Source organism: Lactuca serriola, chromosome 4 (genome assembly GCF_051521515.1).
Source record: "Lactuca serriola cultivar US96UC23 chromosome 4, Lser_US96UC23_V15, whole genome shotgun sequence".
Taxonomy (NCBI): domain Eukaryota; kingdom Viridiplantae; phylum Streptophyta; class Magnoliopsida; order Asterales; family Asteraceae; genus Lactuca; species Lactuca serriola.
The window spans coordinates 352,255,861-352,279,154 of NC_136411.1; the positions used below are offsets into that span (position 1 = coordinate 352,255,861).

Here is a 23,294-nt window from a genome sequence, read left to right on the forward strand (position 1 = left end):
GTTTCCTAAACCCAGACCAACTCGTCGAGTAGGTTTCTCAACCCGCGTCCAATCTTATTCCTACTCGTCGAGTTATCCCTCTTGGACTCGACGAGTTGACCTTCAAATTTTATATTATCTTTCCTTAATTAGTATTCCAGATTTTGGGTGTTACATGGTTTTTTGATATGCTATCTCTTTTACATAATTGTTTATATGCATGTTATGCTATAATACACAAACACCTTAAATGAACATTAAACAAATTATTATAGGTATTAAGAAAAAAAGAAAGTACGATGCTATAATAAACACATTAACAAAAGTATGTTGCCATAATCATTTCCAAGGTGCATTCTCTAGTTATATACTATTAATAACCAATTGTCTTAATATTTGGATGATATAGAATTTGATCCATCTAAGGTCTTTTCATTGTACTAATTATACCATTATCAGGGACTCTATATGTACAAAACAAAAATCCAAACAATCCCATACGCTAAAATGACGATTATACCCCCAAGGAAATTGATCATATACAAAGTGCACCCATGTCATGAGAAGCTCCATCAGAACCATGTGAAACTGATCTACCTTTCTTCCCCTGCTTCTTATCTTTTCTCTCAATTGTATTGTTTCTGAATCATGATATACATCAAAAACTTAACTCATTAAGTGAACAAAATTCCCATTTTAACCTTCTGAATAAACAAAATTAAAAATATATATATTTATATATTATCAAAATACATACACTGCAACAGTAGACAATTTTCTTGCAGCCATTGTACCACAACAAGACTTGTATTTCTTTTTTGATCCACATGGGCACGCCTTATTTCTAGGTATTTTCTGCAGTGAATTAATAAATAGAGTAAATTACATTTTTGGTCCCTATGTATAGCTGATTCTTTGCAATTATAGTCCTTATTGGAGGTTCTTATAACATTTTTGGTCCCTCTTCCAAGTTAGATGACTTTTTGTTTTGTGAGAGTTTTGGATTTTTGCAAATTTGGTCCTAAAAATATAGTTATTTTACTTGGAACAGGGACCAAAAAAGTTACAAATGCCAGAAATAAGGAGCAAAACTGCAAGAGAACTTTTTGAGAGCCAAAGTGAAAAATAGATACTCGGGGACCAAAAATGTAACTTACTTAATATAGAGTATGTTACATTTTTGGTCCCTAAGTATAGATGATTCTTTGCAATTATGGTCCTTACTGGAGGTTCTTATGATATTTTTAGTCCTTATTCTGATTTAAATGACTACTTTTGGTCCCTGAGTGTATCTGATTTTTACAATTTTGGTCCAAAATTATAGCCATTTTACTTGGGGAAGGGACCAAAAATGTTACAAAAGCATCAATAAGGACCAAAACTACAAGAGAAAACTTTTTCGGACCAAATGTGAAAAACAACTATACTCGGGTTCACTTAATGTAAGATTAAGTTATAGTTTTGGTACCTAAATATAGCTGATTCTTTGCAATTATGGCCCTAATTGGAGGTTCTTTTAACGTTTTTAGTCCCTGAGTGTCTGATTTTTACAATTCTGGTCCCAAAACTCTAGTCATTTTACTTGGAACACGGACCAAAAACGTTACAAAAGCCTCAAATAAGGAAAAATAATAATTGAAAGAGAACTTTTACGGACCAAAAGTGAAAAAAATATTATTTACTCTTAAAATATATAAAAACAAAACAAATTTCATTACCACATAAAAATAATAAACAAGAAAAAAAACCTTTTCATCATGCAAGGAGTTGGTCTTATTGTTTTCACTTTCTAAATTGCTCCAAGTCTGTTTCTCCTTCGTATTTTCATCTTCAATCTTTTCAAGGTGGTTGCTACTAGAACATTCTAGAAGAAAATACACACACAAAAAAAAAATCAATGTAAGATATATATAAATAATAAAATAAACAATTTAACAAAATGGTTTCTCTGACAAATGTACTAACCAGTCATTACCATGAGAAGTGTCCATTGAAAAGTCAACTCTATCATTTTCAACCATGTTTTCTTCAGTCTCTTGATCTGCTATCATAATCTCTATTGCAGCATCCACATCTCCATTTACTTGTAGCAATACCTAAAAGATACAATCAAATAATAATTTACAAATTTGGTCCCTGTGCTTTACTCTAAATCACAAGTTTGCTCCAATTTTCAAAATTTACCCCATGCTGTCCTTAAGTTTGCATTTTATGGGGGTTTAGTCAATGAGCTAACTCAAAATCACAAGTTTGCTTCACTTTAAGACTTCCATTTCAATGTTGGGAGGGACTAAATCCGTAATGAATTTCAAACATTGGGCCAAACTTGTGATTTTGAGTAAAGAACAAGGACTAAATTTGTAGTTTACTCAAAAATATCTTAAGATAAAATTATTTACTATATCTAATTACAAACTAGACATGCATAGATACTTTCAAGCTTCATACTTTGGCCACAATAAGTTTTGTATTTCATATTGCGGCCACAACACTTTTCTATATTGGCAGGTTTGGTCCCTAGACTTTTTGGGTTTCAGACTTTTGCCACAAGACTTTTGTATATTTTCAAGTTTGGTCTCTACATTTTCGTATATTGGCAGGTTTGATCCCTAGACTTTTTGGGTTTCAGACTTTGGCCACAAGACTTTTGTATATTGGCAAGTTTGTCCCCTAATTTTCATATATTGGCAGGTTTGATCGCTAGAAATTTTGGGTTTCAGACTTTGGTCCCTACATTTTCGTATATTGGCAGGTTTGATCCCTAGACTTTTTGGGTTTCAGACTTTGGTCACAAAACTTTCGTATATTTTCAAGTTTGGTCCCTACATTTTCGTATATTGGCAGGTTTGATCCCTAGACTTTTTGGGTTTCAGACTTTGGCAACAAGACTTTTGTTTATTGGCAAGTTTGGTCCCTAGACTTTTCTTTTTATGCAAGTTTGGTCCTCCACAAAGCAGGGGTTAGTATCACCCTAGTTAGAACTAATTTATAATTTATACCTGTTGAATTTTGTCCTCATTATCACATCCACTTCCAACTTTGACAGTTTTAATGGACTCAGCCTGGATGATAGTTTTAGGAGCAGCATTTGGTTGATGGGAGTGAGACTTCACTGAAAGATCAGCATCGGCCTTTTAAAATAAGTAAAAGTTATTACTTTTATATAAAAAAATCGATATAATTGTAAACAGTTATGATGAAAACAACAAAAAAAAAACCTTAATTATGATTGGCCTTGATGGCCCATTGCATGTGTCTTCTTTTAATCTCACACTATTGTAATGCTCCAAATCATGATAAGACCTGAAAAATCAATTTAAAACATCTTATGATAATACTTCAAGAAAATTAGATACACTAAATTATCTAGAAATACTAAATTGGAACTTACAAATGGATCATTTGGGCATTTTGGTCATCAAAATTCTTTATATACCAACGAGGTGAAGATATCTGTAAAATAAGATCATGAGAGGTAAATTATCTAGAAAAGATTATTAATTTTGAGAATATGTAGGTTGCTATAAAAGGACATACTCTGTGTATGCATATATTACTGTGAGTAACAAGAGAAGCAGCTTGTAACTCCATATTTCCAGCCCAAGTGCCATCTTTTTCCATGGATTGACAGTATTCATCAAATGGCACTTCATCTTCAATAAAAGGCTCAAAGTTTTCACGGTTTTTCTGTAAAAAAATTGCTCAATTGTTGGTTTTCTTGAATATTTAATGTATTTATCAAGAACATTTAGAAAATGGACATATCAAAATGATAAATTTTAGGGCACATTGCATATTTTTGCCTAAATTTGTCAGACTTGGGTGGCTTTCATTCACGAAACTGACATATATGACTAAAATATAGTGGCTTTTATGTATTTTTGCCTAAATTTGAAGACATGAAAATAAAAATTTTAATGATACCATGATATAGTGAACAACCATTTTCCGATAGTTCTCATGCTTGTCTTCATCTCCCTCCAACTGATCTGCCAAGGCTCTGTGATAAGAATTTGATGAGAATTATGATGTTTCAATTGATAGAAGTTGAATATATATGTTTCTAATCAGTAAATCATCTGTATTGATTGAATGAATTTTTTGTACTTGAGCACAAACCTGAAGAAGCAATTCCCATCTGCAGTTACTTCTATAATTTTTAAACCTAATGCATCAAGCTGAGCTCGAAATTCTGAAATGTCAGATTGCTTGCTGTTCTTTTTAGTCTGTCAAGTGTCAATCCAACAGTGCAAAAGATGATTTAATCAGTAGTTCATAAGAAAAAGTTTCACTAAGAACAAGAGCATCCAATGTTATCAGTTGTACACATCAGTTCCTAAACTACATTTATGTTTTGATCCTACATGAAAGTTATCAAACACCTGACAATCGAAAACTATCACTATGTTACCAGTTATTACTCATCTAGATGCTTATCAAGTCCACGAAGAGGTTAACAAGTGGATTTAACAACAAAACAGAAGGTATAACGGTTGATTTCGAGTACAAAAGTCAAAATTCAATTTGGAACTTCAGATAATACAAATTGTCAAACAAAATTGCTGCAATCGTACCAAACAAAGTAGTATTTGAACAAAATCAAAAGCCCTAGAGTAAATCAGATCGTGCAAAAGCAGAGAACTTCACGGAAACTTTATCCAAATATAAGCATAGGCAACTGAGAAACTTACATTGGGGTGCTTATTTGGTTTAGATTTCTTTATCTTTGTTTTGACCATTATTTCACGAGTTTGTCTCTCCTGATGCAAATGTTTCCGAGTTAGTGAATCAGAACGTTTCCGATTGAAGAATCGATTAGGCTGCTGGGGAGGAAGACGGTGTTTGTGCTCCCACTCTCGTCTCAGGGCTGCTCTCGTGATCAGAGTTCAGAGATCGGTGCGACTTTTTGGGCCATAACACACTTCAAGTAGCCCATAACTGCTCTGGTCTCCATCGAAAAATTTCACCCGACCCAATTGAAACAGGTTGGGTCATCTAAGTTTGGCATGAAATTTCTCGACACGATCCATGACACGACACGAAATAAACGGATTTGGGTTGAGTTTTTCAACCCGCCAACCCATTTATTAAACAGTTCATATATGGGTTTCTCAAAAAATATATGGGTTGACCCGTCAACCCGTTTAGAATTTTAATGAAAAAATTATATATTTTTTAAATGTATTAAGGCTTAAGTATTATACAGTTTATACGTTTGTCATTCTCCAACCCGTCTAGGATAGGATGTCATTCTCCATTTGACACAAACACGTTTGTCGTTTAGTGTTTGACCTAAATATTCTTATTTGACCTGATGTCTCTGTGAATTTTTTTAAATTTTCATTTAGATGTTTAAGACTTAAGTAGTTAAGTGTTTAAAATTTGGATATGTTTGCATTAATAATTTATTCATGTTTAATTATCAATTTTATGTATGGAATTGAACCCATGAACCCAAATATGACCCACGAACCCGCCAATGTGTGAACCCGTATAAATAAAGGGGTTGACGGGACATATATGGGTTTATGTTCCAAACTTGCCAACCCGTTGTAACATCCCAAAATTTCAACAAATTTTAAACTTTTTAAAACAACCCATTTATTAAAAAAAAGTGTTTACAAAATATTGTCTCCAAAACATGATTTAAAATCAGAGTCTCCCAAGATCCAAACCGCTGTAAAACCAATGATGTGTGCAGTCACACCTTCGCCTTGCCACGAATCATCTGAAAAACCTGAAACCATAAACAAATTGGTAAGCACAAAGCTTAGTGAGTTCCCCCAAAGTACCAACACCCAAACAAATAGCACATAAACAATAACAGCATGTACTGGGTCCACAACTAAAAAACTGGATTACCCATGAGCCTACAGTATGAGTCTGGCTTGCCTAACGGGCCCACAGCTCATGTCTGGCCTGCTCTTGAGCCCACAGCATAAGTCTGGCTTGCCCTAGGGGCCCACAGCTTATGTCTGGCTTGCTCCCAACCCAATCAGTCATCGGACTGGAATACCAATGTTCAGCCCTCAGTATGAGTCTGGTATACCAACCGGGTCCTCAGCTCCTATCTAGAATGCTAATGAACCCTCAGTATGAGTCTGGCATGCCCTACCCGGCCCTCGGCTCATATATGGGTTGCTCCAATACCTTCAAGCCCTCAGTAAGAGTCTGGCATACCATCCAGGTCCTCAACTCGTATCCGGAATACACCTGAGCCCTCAGTATGAGTCTGGAAGACCCTACCCAGTCCTCAACTCATATCTGGAATGCTCCAGAGTTTGTTGGCTACAACACGAAGCAGTATAACCTCAACCCAACACAATATGCCAACAGCTAACAACCATATACATGTAATCATTCAGACAAGATCACATATAGTCCTACTGATCTACCAGACTAGCATATCAAGATTAGCATGCATATCTACTCCATACTCAACATATCAACAATATCAGGTTATCCAACCAATGGGTCGGCCTTGGTGCCTTCGACCTACAAATACAATGAAGAAAATTCTCCTTGCAGCTCGCACTGCCAAATCATATAGTCGATCCCTGGCTATTGCTGACAAATCTTCGAACCAATAATATCAAGACAACACCCCATCGCGGTTGATCCCCCGAATAATCTCTGACTGTAGATCCGCTAAGATCCAACACTATCAATTACCACAATGACAACCCATCAACATCTAGCCCCTGACTCACACTATGAGTCCAAATTAGGGTAAAATGCATTTTTACCCTTCCTAAAGTTTATCCCAAACTAGATGACCAAAGGCCCAAAATCCAAAATAAACATCTATGGCCCAAATATGAACCAATCTAATTCCTTTCATGGGCCTTTGCCCAAGAATGCCCAACAAGTCATAACAACCTAACAATAAAAATCCAGATGGCCCAACACAGTCAAGCCCAAACCGAAGCCTAAAACGCAAAGAGGCCCAAGTCTGCTGAGTATGCGACGCATACTCAGCTTGTACGCTCAGCGTACAACATGGGAGGCTTGTACGTGCAGCGTACATACTTGTATGCCCAACGTACCCAACAGCCCAACGCCAACTTTCCAATTAAGCACTTAATCAATTAAAATTTGGATCTAAACTCATATCTAACTTCCCCAAGGTGGTTTTTGACATAAAGTTGCCAACTTTATGTGTATGTATGGCTAAATGGGACTCTAGAGCTCAAAAGTGCTTAATACTTGACTTAATACATGCATGGAACCAAAACCACCATAAAGTTTGCACCTTTATGCCCAAAGAACCCATGATACATCCAGATCTACAATTTCAAGCCTCGAAAACGACTTTAACTCCAAATCATCAACCAAAAGGGGTCAAAATGACAAAAATGTTGTTGGATTTTGAGCATTCTAACACTCCTATGGTGTACATGCAACCCTAGAAACTTTGGATCTATGTTTTCTCTAAAATACATGCAAATTTGATTTCCAAGGTTTACAGCCTAACTAGCATGTTATGGGGTACTTGTAATACAAAACTTTAAGTAGAATAACATACCTTTCTTTTGTAGTTGATTACTTTAAGTTTTAGAGCCTAGCACCAATAGTATGGATGTCTCAAGTGGTGTCACAAATCACCCAAAACAACCTGGAAATACTTGAGAGAATATGATGCTCACTAAAATTGGTCCACCCTTGTTTCTCACACACACCGGTGCCAATTCTAGAACCAAGGACCTCTTTATATACTATGGAGGATTAGGGTTAAACCCTAATACCCATGACTCTTCATTTACCTGGGATCCATGGGTTAAAATCTCCATGGACTATCCATGGACTTCCATATACTCTTAGCCCATCCTAAATAAATCTTAGCCCAATCCATATATATTTAAGAGTCCATATTTAATTAGCCTCTTTTGACCACTAAATTAATTCCAAAATCAATTCTTGATCAACACTAATTAAATAATATGATTTCATATTAATATATTAATAGATCATAAAAATCTTATTCTCAAAAGTATATCCATACACATTGTTAGGTGAAGTGCAACCCAAATGGACCATGCCGGGTCGGGTCAAGTTCATACCAAATATAGTTACGGACTTAGACACCTTATCCAACAGTCTCCCACTTGGATAAGTCTGATAACTATTGTTGCAAGTATAACTTCAGGAACCAACCAACAATCGTAGCTCTTTAAAACTTTGATGAACTATGAAGCGCCATTTTAGATAAGTGATCATATAATCCTCTGTTCTCAAGATATCAGTCAGACAAATACATGAAACAATGTCGTACTTATTGTCCAACAGTTGTTTCTCGATCTCTGATTTATTTGACATAGAACTAAATTGAACACGTCAATTGGGTTCTGACCGGGCCCGACACATAAGTCAAAACCAAATCATCGAGGGGCCCAGATATCGCTTCTATTGCTAGAAGGAACATATAAACTTTGTCTCATGTGCTTGTACTAACAACTTATTGAGTTATTCACAAAAGCATGTTTTATGACATCAAGTTACTGATGCGTTTTCGTACAATCAATGGATAACCAATTCATAGTCAACAACTCACATCTCTAGGTTTGAAGATATATATGATATTAACGTCTCACGATCACTCGAGATAAATTCCATGAAGTAATACAAGTGAGCGTGAGTTTAATCCAATACTCAAACCTTATGAGCACTCATTAATGTTGTAGCAACCATTGCAATGTCTAATGCACCTTAGACAAATCTTACACGCCAAATTCATGACAGTCTTAATTCAATACCTACTTCCAACGTATGACCGACTGTGGAGAGATTTGAATAAAATAATTATTCTAGAAGTCAAAACATGCAAAATTTAAACAATAGTAAATGATTAACATAAGATAGTAACACCTCACTTATAAATAAAAAAATTTATTTAATCATCAAATGTCAATTACATTTTATAGGTTTCAGAAATAGCTATCTAATTATTAAAACTAATATTGTCTCTCAGCCCGATGCTCCTCGCATGCTGCAAATGCCTAACCCTAGTCAATCCCTTCGTGAGGGGATCTATAATGTAACTTATGCACTAATTAATCAAATAATAGTACATGTCCAAGTGGTCGGGTACCTCCAGGACAATAAGCAAACATGTAAATTATAAGTAATTTCACAATATTGTATATTTTTACTTGCTTTAAATGAACAATTACTTCTTTCACTTGCTTTAGATTCTTGATTACTTATACAGGGTTGTAATAAAATAACTTTTTGATAAATTGAAAAATTGTTCAGCAAAACATTAAAATTTTGAAATTTGTTGGAAATTTGGTTATATGTCAATTTAGGCTTCTTTTTGTGTTGTCATGTTTGTTGATTTGGATATGTAGGGTTCATTTGAAGTTCCATTTCTCTACAAGAATGTTAATGTTCACATCCAAGTGGAAACAATCACAACTGGTAATTATTCTAAATGATTTTTCACTTATATCAATCAAAACTGTTACTTTAAATGGTGCGTTCTCATAGATGCCACATCGGTTGTCACTATAGAGACCTTCTAGCGGTCTATAGAGGAATCATAGCGGCTCTATGAAGAATTTTGTTGCGTTTTCAATGAAGGATCACTATGTCAACATTCCTTCTCTATAGTTCTTTCTTTTATTTTCGATATAGATGCATATCACAACAATAAGGTAGGAAGAGATGTTAGTGACCATTAAATATGAAAAGGTAAGATATAATTGAAGAATATTATATAAAGTGTAAATTGTACATTTTTTATATTTATTTCTATGAAAAATATGTTGTTTGATTGTTAGGTTACGTATCTGGGTTTTTTTTGTAATTGATTTTGACAAGTTTGATCTAAAATTGATAATTGAAGCAGATAGGAGAGATATGTGCTAACGATTTTCAATTTGTATTGCCCTCAAGAAACCAACCGTAGTCTGACAGACCATTCCCTCATATCTCAGTAGGTCTTAGCAGTTCTCCAAATTCAGCTACAAGAAGTCATGGAAGCACTTCTTGAATCAATCATCTAAATTGAATTTCATTTGTTAGTTGGATGCAGTGACCAAAATGCATGATTTATGAAAGTTCTTTATTATTTATTAGTGTTTACCTTTGACAAATTATGAAACTGATATTATATTTTTGTTCATAACATTTTTTTTGTAATAATTTCTTTGATCGGAACATATGTATATGTATGTGATTAGGTGTTGCATGAAAAATCATATGTTAATTCTTATAAGGAAAAATACTTTAGAAATTAACCAAATTACAATGTCTGGATTTGATGTTTATGGTTATGGCAAAACACTTTAATTGTAACATTTATTGAATTTTTTTTTCCAGATTTAATGTTGTTGGTACATATAACAACTTATTGTTGCTTTTGGTTTTACAGGACCAATATGAAAAGAGCCATGTGAGCCTTTATTGGGGGTTGGTACACCGAACAAAGTAAATTCATAAAACTAGTACACAACATCTTTTAATCAAGGAGTCGCATCATATTGTGATAAAACAAAGATCACATAATCATTTATGTTAACAATTACTGTATTAAAAAAACTAAATTGTTCTAATATAAATATTAAATATTTTTATTTAGTAGTTTTGGTTCAAAAACTCTCAATATGAATCTAACTAACATTTTTTATTAAAATTCCACCTAAGACAATACCACCTATTAATGTGATACGTATTTAATTTATGTTCCCGCGTTTAACGCGGGTCCTAATCTAGTCTTTTTAATTAAGAGACATAAATTCATATGCAACCAAAAAGTCTATATCTGAAAAATTAAGAGGTTGTCTTAATTTTTCAAGGGAAATCTCTGGAAAAGTCTCAATATTTTACCCTAATTTACGAAAAAGTTCAAAACTAAAATTTGTTTATGAAAAAGTTCTAATTACTGGTAAAAATGACGATTTGGCCATATTTTCCTGGTTTACTGGTTTCATTACTTAATCAATTTTAATAAAGTCCCATTATTTTACCATAATTTACGAATAAGTCCCAAATTATGGTAAAATAATAGGACTTTAATGAAAATTATGGTAAATTAATTGGACTTTAATGTTTCCGGGTAAATAATGAAACCGGTAAACCGGGAAAATAGGGCAAAATCGTTATTTTTACCGGTTTTGGGATTTTTTCATAAACCAATTTTAGTTTGAGACTTTTTCATAAATTAGGATAAAATATTGAGACTTTTCCGGAGATTTCCCATTTTTCAATTAAGAGGCTACCATACATGCCTTAGCCCAAAAGAAATGTGCAATCCATATGTAGACCTGCACAAAAGGACTAGTCCCAGATCGATCCCAAAAATAGGATAGGGACCCGTGGCGAAGCTACCTTATAATCAAGGGTGTCCATGGACACCCCTAATTTTGAAAAAAAAATTACATAGTATATTATATTTTGAGATGGACACTCTTTATAAAATAGAATGAACACCTATGGTCCAATGAAACAAAATCAGAAATTTGTAACAATATTAATTTTACATAAATAATGCCACCAATGTATAAGGAAAGCATATAATGAAACGGTTACGAAATGATCTTTTCTTAACACTTAACATATATAATAAAAAATCACATCTAATATGTAAAAAAAATTTTAAAAATTGTGAATAATAGAATAAAGAAATAACCTTAAACAACCTTTTCAGTATTTCTGGGTTTAGACTCTCGGTGCATCCTCAACCGTGCATCCTCTAAACCCTTTCTCCGCCACGGCGCCACCGCCAATCCGCCATCATTGTTGTGATAACCTGTTGCCGTCATTCCACAGTCGTTGTTGTGGTAGCCTCCCTTTCTATTTGTTGGCGATTTTTGTTCGTTTTTATTTTTTCCGGTGACCAATTTCTTCCTCCTGGAAACTCTCCACTGCATTTGTGTTCTTAAAACTGTGAGAGAGATTGAGACGTGAGGTTTGAGGTATGTATTCTCTAGTTCTCTCTCTTACTTTAATACTATAAAATTAAAAAGAAATTAAATATTTAAATATGGATATGATATGTGAAACAGTCAAAGTCTATGAAGTATAGCTATGTACCATTGAATTTGACAGCACATGGCATAAGGAATAGGTTACATAGTTTAAAGTTAAAATATGTTAAATTTGTCCATAAATATATATATGTAAGTCGTTGCTTTTTTTATGTTGTTCATATGTATTATTAAATAATAAATATGTTTCTTTGTTAATTCATAGAGTTTATATCATATTGTTTTTTTGTTAATTCATAGAATTTATATCGTATTTGGTGTTATTTATTTATAGTATTTTTTTTAATTAGTACATTGATTGATGATTATGGGTTTGCAATAATTATTTTTTGTTTCAGGTATAATGTTAAGGTTGTATAAAAAAAAGATAATACAAGCTCTTTATCTAATGATAACGAAGAAACGTGTGGAAACAGTAAAGAAGAAACACATCCCTCGAAGTATATGAGAATTGACTTAAATACACTTCTCGTGGATCCAGGAGAAAGACTGAGTATGAAAGTTTACCATGTCAATCAACGAGATGAAATTAGAAGATCCTACTTGCAAAAAGGACCATGTCAACCTTGAGATCATTCTTTCCAACAAAGAGATATTGGAGGTAGACTTCGTAGATTTAATCCTTCTTGGTTTAATGATTACAAATATTGGCTAGAGTATAGTATAAAATTGAAAGACGCATTTTGTTTATGTTGTTATTTATTTAAACCTGAGATAAAAAACCAAGGCGGTTCAGATCATTTTGTAAAAAATTGATTTAATACTTGGAATAAAAGATTGAGTCTAGAACATCACAATAATGGAGCTCCACATAATATGGCAATCCTGAAGTGTCAAGATTTGATGAACCAAAGACAATCCATAACTACTGCTTTTGATAAGCAAAGTGACTTGGTTAGGACCAACCAATGTATTAGATTAAATGCTTCTATTGACTACGTTAGATTCTTATTGCGACAAGGCTTACCTTTTCGAGGTCATGATGAAAGTGAAGACTCGATTAATAGAGGTAACTTTCTTGAACTTCTTCAGTTCTATGCTGATCGAAATGATAAAGTAGGTCGTGTTGTATTAAAGAATGCTCCAAAGAATTCACAAATGACAAGTAGTTCAATTCAAAAGGATATTGTACATGCTGCGGCAAAGGAAACTACTAAGGTTATTGTGAAAGATATCGGAAGTGAGTTCTTTGCAATTTTAATAGGCGAATCACGTGATGTGTCTTGTAAAGAGCAAATGGCATTGGTTTTACGGTTCGTGAATAGTCAAGGGGTTGTTGTGGAGAGATTTATTGGCATAAAACATGTCAGTGACACTTCGGCTTTGTTATTAAAGACAACTATTTATTCATTTCTGACAGAATGTGGATTGAGTCCACATAAGATTCGAGGACAATGTTATGATGGAGCTAGTAACATGAGTGGTGCATTTAATGGCTTGAAGACTTTGATTTTGAATGAAGTGAAATCTGCACATTTTATTCATTGTTTTGTTCACCAGTTACAATTAACACTTGTGTTTGTTGCAAAGAATCACCCAGACATTAATGACTTTTTTTACTTATTTCTCGTTTGTTAAACATGATTGGTTCTTCTTATAAACGTCGAGACAAATTAAGAGAGACACAAGCAACAAAAGTGGTAGAAGCATTGGCTACAGGTTTCTTTTATTTTGTCTTATTTTTATTTTATATTGATTTATACTTTTTGTTGCTATTTTTTTTTTGTTAATTTTAGGCGAGATTCAAAGTGGTACGGGTTTGAATCAAGAAGTTGGTATCAAACGACCTTGTGATACTCGTTGGGGTTCTCATTTTGGTTCACTCTTAAATATCAAGAGAGTGTATTCTTCAATTTGTGAAGTACTTGAAGACGTTAAAGTTAATAGTAATTGTCAAGATCATAGAGCAGAAGCACATCGTCTCCTAAAGTTTTTACAAACTTTTGATTTTATTTTTTGCTTACACTTGATGGTTGATATCTTAGGGGTCACAAATGATTTGAACATCACGCTGCAAAAAAAGGACCAAGATATTGTAAATGCAATGCATCAAGTGAGATCCTCTCAGGGCAGGCTTAATAATATGCGGGAGGAAGGATGAGAATCGTTTTTAAAAGATGTTACTTTGTTTTGTGAAAAATGTGATATTGAAATATTGAATATGGAAGATCCATATTATAGTGGAACAAGTCGTCACAAAGTTTCACAGGTTAGCAACTACAACTTTTTTTTTCAAGTTTCTTAACTAATCATTAACACATTCTTGTATTTAACTCGTAGATTAACTACTTGCACCACTACACAATCGATGTATTTATTGCAGTCATAGATATGCAATCCCAAGAGCTCAACAATCGATTTAATGAAATAAACACGTCATTACTTGTTTCCATGGCTTCTTTGTGTCCAAGTAAGTCTTTTCAAGCTTTTAATGTAGAGGAGCTACTCAAGATGGCTACGTTTTATTCTAACGAGTTCCCAGAACATGACCTTGGAGCACTTAGAGCAAGTCTTCAAAATTATATTGTGGATGTACGAGGTGATGAAAGGTTTAAAAACTTGAAGGGAATTGGAAACTTGGCAAAGATGATGGTTGAAACAAACAAGCATACAGTATATCCAATGGTATATCTTCTACTAAAATTAGCATTAACATTGTCAGCTGCAACATCCACTGTGGAACGTGCATTTTCCGGAACGTGCATTTTCCGGAATGAAGTTGATAAAGAACAATTTGCGTAATAAGATGAGTGATCAGTTTATGAATGACTGTCTAGTATCATATATTGAGAAAGATGTGTTAGATAGTATTAGCAACGACATAATCATAGATTTTTTTAGAAAAATGTCAACTCGTCGTGAACAATTGTAAGACATTTTTGGTGATTTTTTTTAAAATTATTTTGATCTTTGGTATTAAAGTTAATGAATAATTAGCCAAGACATTATTATTGACAAACCCACCCGATAACCTATGTTTTTAGACCTGTTTGATTTATCATTTCATTTTAATCGGACACACGTGGGTTTGAATCCTGGATTCGCCACTGATAGGGACTAAATCAAAAATAGCATAGGGACTAAACTGGTCCAGATCGAAGAGTCCCAAACCAGTCCAAACCGACTGTCCAGGTTCAGTCCAAATTTTTCAGTGTTTGTCGATCCTTAAGCAGGCCCGGTCGGACTGGACCCGAACCAGTCTCAGATTTGAAAAAACACATTCTAGATTGCAACAACGGTCTGAACCGGTCTCAAACCGGTCCCAGACATGTCCCTTTTAGTATATTGCCCGTTCAACAGTAGCCAATGTCTCTTTTCTCCAAAACTGATTCCAAGTTTTCAAAGGCATTTTTTTGATTGTCCTATTCTTACCAACGGTTAAAAAGTAATATTTTTTTTTCTCTTTTAACTCATTTCTTCTTCACCAGTAAATACCATGATTATACAACATATTTTTTCACCCCAATCTCTAATTTTTTAGAGACTTCTCTCTAAAATCTCATCAAATGCTCTAAAAAAGTTCATTTGAAAAATGTCCGTAGGTGAAGCTAGTTCTCGTGCACATTCAGCACAAGTGGTTAGTTTTGATCCGGCATTACCGTATGAGGAAGTTAGCAAAACAAATCGGACCTCGGAGGCTTGGCAAAATTATACCCAAATTCATCGACTGAACAAATTTTTCGGGAAATGCCATCGATGCGGCTTCGTTATTGTCGGCTCCAATAGCACTCTTAGGCGACATGATGTAAGTTTTCATAACACCTATGCTAGTTTAATCGTAGTGTTATTTGCAACAACTATGATCGTTTTAATTTATATAATATTGTTTATTTTAGTTTATTTGTTGTGTGGTTTATTTACTTAATTTTCTTTAATTTTATATGTTGTTTACTTATAATTTGTCATTTGCAACACATTAATAACTTAAGTTACGAACTATAGCGTCGTAAATGACTAGTTATACATAAAAACAAACTATTAAATTGACTGATTAATTATAAGAACATTGCATTAATAACTTAAGTTTAGTTAATTAGTTTCATTGATTCAATTTACTTTGAAATTGTCAGTATCATGTGAAAGGAAAAATCAAGATGTATTACCTAGCCAAACACAACTTGGTGAAGATGGTCAAATATGGCGTTATGATAACCAATTAGCTCGTGATTTGTGTATGCAACTATCCATACAAGAATGCCTTCCATTTGATTTCTTTAGCCGACCAAGAGTTATAGCATTTATCAAGAGAGCTTTACAACCGGGTTATTGTGAAGTAAGTCGTACATCTTTAAAACGTGATGTAATGAAAAAATTTACAAAAATTCTTAAGGATTTAAAGGAGTTCTTTGTTAGATTTTCGGGTAGAGCCTCATTAATACGGCCGACTCTACATTATGAACAACTAAAGAAGGGCTTAGGGCCCCAATTTTAAAGGCCCCCAATTTCAAAGTTTATTATGTTATATATATATATATATATATATATATATATATATATATATATATATATATATATATATATATATATATATATACACGTATTTTTTGGAATATAAAGACAAGTTGAAGTTTGGCTGGGTGGTAAAAACATTGGTTTATAAGACTTAAGGTCTCAAGTTCAAAACCCTTTGCCTTACTTAAAGGCCCCTAATTTTTTGGTTTGTTTAGAACCTCTAAATTAGTTGAGACGCCCCTACTCATTAACAACTGATGTTTGGAATGCTCCACATGGTTCCAATGTATCATATATTTGTGTTACGGTACATTGGATCGATCCAAATGCATGGTTAATACAAAAACACATTCTTGCTTTAACAATTTCCTCATCTGCATGGTTGTGAAGAAGTATATGAGATTTTAATTAGAATAATGAATGGTTTTGGTATAAAAGATAAAATTCTTTCTATAACACTTGACAATGCTAGTAATAATACTAACGCATTGATCAAGTCAAACGACCTTTGAATCCAATTTGTGATGGAAAATTCTACCATGTACGTTGTTGTTGTCATATTTTCAACTTGGCGGTTCAAAAGGGTATTTCGGTAATGGAAACTCGTCTTTTGAAATTTAGAAATTTAAATGACTCAATTTTTAGAAGTGGACCTATTGAACACCAAAAACGGAAAACATTTTGCAAAAGGAAAGGAAAAGACAAAACTGCAAAAATGGTCCCTGTGGTTTCTCATTTTATGTGGTTACGGTCCAAACGTTTGAAAAGTTGTAGATTTGGTCCTTTTCAACAAGTTTTGTTGTGGTTTTGGTCTCTCATCCATTAAGTTCCTTAAAATGACAATTTTACCCAAGGGACAGTTTTCACAGTTTTGTCTTTTTACTATACTAAGGACCATTTTTGCATACATTCTTTTTTATTTTAATGAAGTATTATATATTAATAGATATTATCTTTAATATATAATATTATATATTAATAAATATTTTTTTGACAAAATTACAGTCCCTATGGTTTACCAAAAGTCATAAAGTTAGTCCCTGTTAATTTTTGTATGCAAATGGTCCTTGTGGTTTGCAAAACTTGCAAAGTTGGCCCTTTTTACTAACACCGTTAGTATATAACCGTTAGGGACTGAATCTGTAAGGGCATTTCGTCTTTTTAAGTATAAATGGACTAAATTCGTGACATTTGATAAACCATAGGGACCATTTTTAAAGTTTGTTTGGAAAAAGAAAATTAATTGACTAAAGGAAGGGGGAAGGCTTGAACTTGAGACCTCCACCCCTTAATATGACAAGCGGCCTTAACCATTTGAGCTGGAAGTTCACCTTAATATGACAAGGGGCCTTAACCATTTGAGCTGGAAGTTCACTGGGTTATAACTTCTTAAAACTAACTTATATATAATAACGAAAACGTTAATACATAAATAATAAATAAATTATTAAAAACATAAATAATAAATAAATTATTAAAAACATTCTTTTTAATAATTTATTTATTATTTATGTATTAACGTTTTTGTTATTATATAAGTTAGTTTTAGGAAGTTATAACCAAGTGAACTTCCAGCTCAAATGATTAAGGCCCCATTGTCATATTAGGGGGTAGAGGTCTCAAGTTTGAGCCTCCCCCCCTTTCTTCAGTTAATTAATTTTCTTTTTCTAAACAAACCTCAAAAATGGTTCTTGTGGTTTATCAAATGTCACGGGTTTAGTCTCTTTATACTTAAAAAGACGAAAATGCCCTTACAGATTCAGTCCCTAACGGTTATATAATAACGATGTTAATACAAAAGTGTCAACTTTGCAAGTTTTGCAAACCACAAGGATCATTTGCATCAAAAAAATTAGCAGGGACTAACTTTGTGACTTTTGGTAAACCACATGGACCATTTTTGTAATTTTGTCTATTTTTTTATTGGATTCTTAATTTATTTTAGTTGATTTTTTATAAAAAAATTGTTGGAGTAATTCTTTTTTATTAAATTATTATATATCAATACATATAGTTTTTAATATATAATATTTATATCATAATAAATATTATATTATTGGATGACTATTTTTTTTAGTTAATTTTTGTAATTTTTAATTATTTTTTTATTGTATTATTACTTTTAATTTGTTATTTTCTTCATATACTAAATTTGTTTTATTGGATTATTAATTTGTAACACCGTAAATTTCAAAACAATTTTTCGCATTTTATACAAAACACAATTCATTCAATATTCATAAAAACATCATTGTTTGAAACTCGAATTAGTAGCATATAAAAATCCCAAGATCTCATAACATAAAAATCCCGTGTGTGTACTGATTAGGCCGGCGCCTTCCCGCGATCCTCACTAGTACCTGAAACAAATAACACCAAACACTGTAAGCACAAAGCTTAGTGAGTTCCCCAAAATACCACACATAGCACATATTAGCCACTCGAGGCTATAACTCTGGGGTCCGTGGACCCTACTCTAAGAACCCTCTGGTTCTAACTCTGTGAACCTTCCGGTTCCAACTCTATAAACATACACAACATAAATCACATAGAAATAATGCAGTACAACACATAACATACATACAACATATAAATACTCTGTCACATAACTCTGATCACCTACTCAAGGTAAAGTATAGTGAGAAGACTCACCTCGCGTATCTCGGTAACCCGAAAATCCCTGAAATCACTAGTGCTCGATCTCCCGAGCTATAGTCCTCCTATAACACAATACATCTCTAATTAACACTTTCCCAACTAAGGTTGACTAACCCTATCAAGTCAATACTGGTCAAAGGTCAACGGTCAACTCAAGTGGACTCGCCGAGTTTCTACGGGGACCCGATTCCTCTGAGTCCCTCCCGACTCACTGAGTCACTCACCCGACTCGGTTACTCAACCCCTGGTTTGAAATCACTAAACAACCCGCACCAACTCGCCGAGTCTGGGAATGGACTCGGCGAGTGCATTCCATGCACAACCCCAAACGACCTTCTGAGGTCAGATCCGTTCCACTAATTCATAGATCCAGTCCTTCCAAGCTTATTCATCACGTAAAGTTCAAGTCTTGGCGTTCATAGCACACCTAATGACTCATAAATGGTGTTTTGACTTCAAGCACAAGCATCCCAACTCAAAACCTCCATGGATTCATAAAAAGCTTGGACAAGGGGACACTCTGGACCTCCAAGGGTCCAGATCCAGGACCTAAAATTCGCTTAAGGGGCCAAGGAAGCACTAGATCTAGCCACAAAAGGGCTCAATATGCCCTAAATCAACATGAACATCACCTTATCAGAAATGGTTCGAAAAGTAGTACCTCAAACGTGATGTTCTAAACCTCAGATCTTCAGGAAGTTGATCCTCTTGCTTCCCTTTGGCTATAGCTTCCTTTCCCTTGCTAGATAACACCTCCAAGGTCAACAATGGCTCCTTCTCTCACTCCAGACGCTCAAGCTCACTAGGGTTTCGCTCTGGGGACTGGTGAGCACAAATGACGGCCATAAGGCTCCTTAAATAGGTCCCAAACCCGAGGGATTAGGGTTTCATTAAACAGCACAGACTCGCCGGGTCCACCATTGCGACTCGCCGAGTCCGGTCATTAATCTGGGTGAGAAATCGCGTCCCTACTCGGCGAGTCTACGCACCAACTCGCCGAGTTCTTCCACAAAACTCAAAATAAAAGAATAAATATAATACCTGAAATTCCGGATGTTACATAATTTATTTTAGTTAGTTATTTTTAAAATTTTTTTTTGTCGAAAGAATTCTTTTTATTGAATTATTATATATCAGTACATATAGTTTTTAATATATAATATTTATATCATAATAAATATTATATTATGAGATTATTACATATTACGAAACATTGTTTTATTGGATTATTAATTTCTTTTAGTTGATTCTTTTTATAATTTCTTTTTGTTGGAGCAATTCTTTTTTTTATTAGATTATTATATATCAACAAATATTATTTTTAATATATAATATTTACGTCGTAATAAATAATACATTATTAGATTATTAATTTTTGTAATTTGTTTTTCGAATTATTAATTTATTGAAATATTACTTTTAATTTATTATTTTTTAATATAATAAATATTATCTTATTGGATTGTTTTTTGGTAGCCACTTGCGACAACCTCTTCATAATCCACTGGAATCTTTATATCCCACATAATGCGCAACAAATCTCGATAACATTTATAAGTGGTAGTGGTGACCGAGTGATGGTGGTGGTATTTTCCCAATGGTTTATCATTATAAGCTAGATGAAATGAAAGTGTTTGGCAGTGACCCTAACAATTTCGATGATAAGAGACGACGATTTTGCATATCCCATGACTTTGTGATGGAACCAATAAAATTAACAAGAACTATTATTATAATCCGATAAATAATATTTAGTATATGAAGAAAATAATAAATTAAAAGTAATAATCCAATAAAAAATAGTTAAAAAAAAAAAAGAAATTACAAAATTTAACTAAAAGATAATAATAATCCAATAATATAATATTTATTATGATATGAATATTATATATTAAAAACTATATATATATATATATATATATATATATATATATATATATTGATATATAATAAAAGAAATAATTCAATAAAAATAATTAAAAAAAGAATTAAAAATATCAACTAAAAGAAATTAATAATCCAATAATATAATATTTATTATGATATAAATATTATATATTAAAAACTATATGTATTGATATATTATAACTCAATAAAAAAATACTCTAACAAAAAAAATCAAAAAAAAAATCAACTATAACAAATTAATAATCAATAAAACAATATTTATTAATATGTAATATTATATATTAAAAATAATATTTATTAATATATAATACTTCAATAAAATAAAAAAAGAATGTATGCAAAAATAGTCCTTATGGTATGGTAAAAGACAAAAGTGCGAAAATGGCCCCTGAGGGTAAAATTATCATTTCAAAAAAGTTAACAATCAACCAGTTAAACTTAACGGGTGAGGGACCAAAACCACAATAAAACTTGTTGAAAAAGACCAAATCTGCAACTTTTCAAACGTTTGGATCATAACCACATAAAATAAGAAACCACAGGGACCATTTTTGCAATTTTGTCAAAGGAAAAAAGAATTTCAAAAATGGCTCAGGACACCCGACTAGGTGGAACTCGCTTTTCCTCATAATTGAACGTTTGTTAAAACAACAAGAGTTATTAAGCGAATATCATAGAGAAAATATTCCTCATGGTCCAGAAACCGGCATTAACCCACTTGATTGAACTCTTCTTGAGGAGTTACATACGACTTTAGGAGTATTATATCAAGCAACGTTTATGTTATCGCAAACATATTATCCTACATCTAACGTTGCTTTGATTAGTATTTCTCAAATCTTAAAAACATTGACAACTTTTGAAAGTTTAGAGAAAGTCAATCAAAACGTCCTAGAATTCAAACATCTTTAGACGAACTTTCAATATATAAAGGAAGCGTTATGTCGCCGAAGAATTTACACAATTGGATATTTTAAAATGGTGGCATGAATGAGAACTTTCGGGTCAATATAAAGTGTTAGCCACGATGGCTAGGGATGTACTAACGGTCCAAGCTAGTAGTGTGGCTTAAGAATGTTGTTTTTCTCTTAGTGGCAGGATATTAAGTAGTCGACAGAGTAGTTTGTCTGACGAATCAGTGCAAATGTCGGTGATGCTAAAGGACTACTATTATTCGATGGCGAGACAATAAAATAGTGTGGATCTTGAAGAAGGGCTAACACGTTTGGAAAAAGAGATTTTCCAAGACGAAATGGATAGAAGGCTGGCGACAATGAGTTCTTACACTAACACCGATGTTGAAGAAGAGTTTATTGCCGATACTCAAGAAGACCATGAAACTTTCACAAGTACATCGTCCAATGTCAACCCCGATGAAGGATTCTCAAACCCCGCTCAAGAATACCAATATTGCGTAGACACCTACAACTTTTGGAATTTTTCTCCCGATATGGCATTTTGATGTTATGAATCTATTTCTAAGTTTTTCAAGTTGTTTAATGTTATGAACCTATGTCTAAATCTTTCAAGTTGTTTAATGTTATGAACCTATGGCATTTTGATTTTATGAAGTTATGTTCTTACAAGTTGTTTAATAAAATTTGTATATCGTATTTACTTTTTATATAAGCATATGATATGTATCTATGATTGTGAAACACAACTACCTGAAATACATAATCTACTATAATAAATGAAGGTTTTTTTTGTCACATGTCCTCTTCTCATTCATTTAGACACATGACATTTTCTAGAATTTTTAAATTTTCTATTTTCCACTTGTCATTTTATTGTAATTTTCATTTTATTAAATTAAAGTTCCACATTTAATATATAAGGTAATATATATGTAAGGTATTTATTAGAAAGGGTTTATATATGTAATGTATTCAATACATTAAAGCCTCATTAATTTTAATAATTCAAAAAAATTCTCATTTTTCTTATAAATTCAAAATTTCAAATTGTTAAAATTTTAAATTTTTTTTTTTTAAATAAACCCATGTAATACATGGGTCTCACACCTAGTAAATAAATAAATAAATAAGATGATAAAAATTTGCTCCATAAATGGACTGTAATTATGTATGTACTATTGGAGAATGGAAACTATGTTCCCATCTTAAATCTATTTCGACAATATCATCCCTTAAAGATGATAAAATATTAATTGGAATAAAACGAAATAGGACTAACAAAATCGAAAAATCAAAATTGGATCAAAAAAACAGAGAAAACGAACTGAACCGGAAAACCCGAATCCGAACCGAAAAAGACACACGTAAAGACCACACAATCAGACCTAAAAAG

General features: G+C 32.9%; 3 protein-coding genes across 4 annotated transcripts; 2 read left to right on the forward strand and 1 right to left on the reverse strand.

Moving 5' to 3' along the window:
- Nucleotides 1-257: 257 nt before the first annotated feature.
- LOC145097572 (SEC-C motif-containing protein / OTU-like cysteine protease family protein) lies at nt 258-4,870 on the reverse strand. Of its 2 annotated transcripts, none has more exons than XM_079035144.1 (11): nt 4,671-4,870; nt 4,099-4,205; nt 3,922-3,979; nt 3,517-3,666; nt 3,371-3,432; nt 3,198-3,282; nt 2,979-3,110; nt 1,955-2,075; nt 1,728-1,843; nt 737-834; nt 258-620 (listed from the first exon to the last, which is right to left on the reverse strand). In XM_079035144.1, exons 1-11 carry the CDS (start codon nt 4,716-4,718, stop codon nt 515-517), a joined length of 1,083 nt encoding a protein of 360 aa, XP_078891270.1. In that variant the 5' UTR covers nt 4,719-4,870; the 3' UTR covers nt 258-514. The 2 variants fall into 2 exon arrangements, with proteins under 2 accessions (XP_078891270.1, XP_078891268.1); XM_079035142.1 differs by having other exon boundaries at nt 3,904-3,979.
- A 7,912-nt stretch (nt 4,871-12,782) lies between these two features.
- LOC145099677 (uncharacterized) lies at nt 12,783-13,544 on the forward strand. Its single transcript, XM_079037212.1, has one exon. It carries the CDS (start codon nt 12,783-12,785, stop codon nt 13,542-13,544), a length of 762 nt encoding a protein of 253 aa, XP_078893338.1.
- A 2-nt stretch (nt 13,545-13,546) lies between these two features.
- LOC145099678 (uncharacterized) lies at nt 13,547-14,708 on the forward strand. Its single transcript, XM_079037213.1, has 4 exons — nt 13,547-13,625; nt 13,703-13,852; nt 13,952-14,019; nt 14,247-14,708. The coding sequence occupies exons 1-4, from the start codon at nt 13,547-13,549 to the stop codon at nt 14,706-14,708; spliced, it is 759 nt and encodes a 252-aa protein (XP_078893339.1).
- Nucleotides 14,709-23,294: the final 8,586 nt, after the last annotated feature.

What these genes read in the sequence shown, in the direction of transcription:
- LOC145099678 (XM_079037213.1), top strand. Translation starts at nt 13,547, where the DNA reads ATGATTGGTTCTTCTTATAAACGTCGAGACAAATTAAGAGAGACACAA. An exon ending in GGTAGAAGCATTGGCTACAG is followed by an intron (nt 13,626 to 13,702) that starts GTTTCTTTTATT and finishes TGTTAATTTTAG; the next exon opens with GCGAGATTCAAAGTGGTACG. An exon ending in TTGTAAATGCAATGCATCAA is followed by an intron (nt 14,020 to 14,246) that starts GTGAGATCCTCT and finishes TTTAACTCGTAG; the next exon opens with ATTAACTACTTGCACCACTA.
- LOC145097572 (XM_079035142.1), bottom strand. Translation starts at nt 4,718, where the DNA reads ATGGTCAAAACAAAGATAAAGAAATCTAAACCAAATAAGCACCCCAAT. An exon ending in ATGAGGACAAAATTCAACAG is followed by an intron (nt 2,076 to 2,978) that starts GTATAAATTATA and finishes TGTATCTTTTAG; the next exon opens with GTATTGCTACAAGTAAATGG. An exon ending in TTCAATGGACACTTCTCATG is followed by an intron (nt 1,844 to 1,954) that starts GTAATGACTGGT and finishes ATTTTCTTCTAG; the next exon opens with AATGTTCTAGTAGCAACCAC.
- LOC145099677 (XM_079037212.1), top strand. Translation starts at nt 12,783, where the DNA reads ATGGCAATCCTGAAGTGTCAAGATTTGATGAACCAAAGACAATCCATA.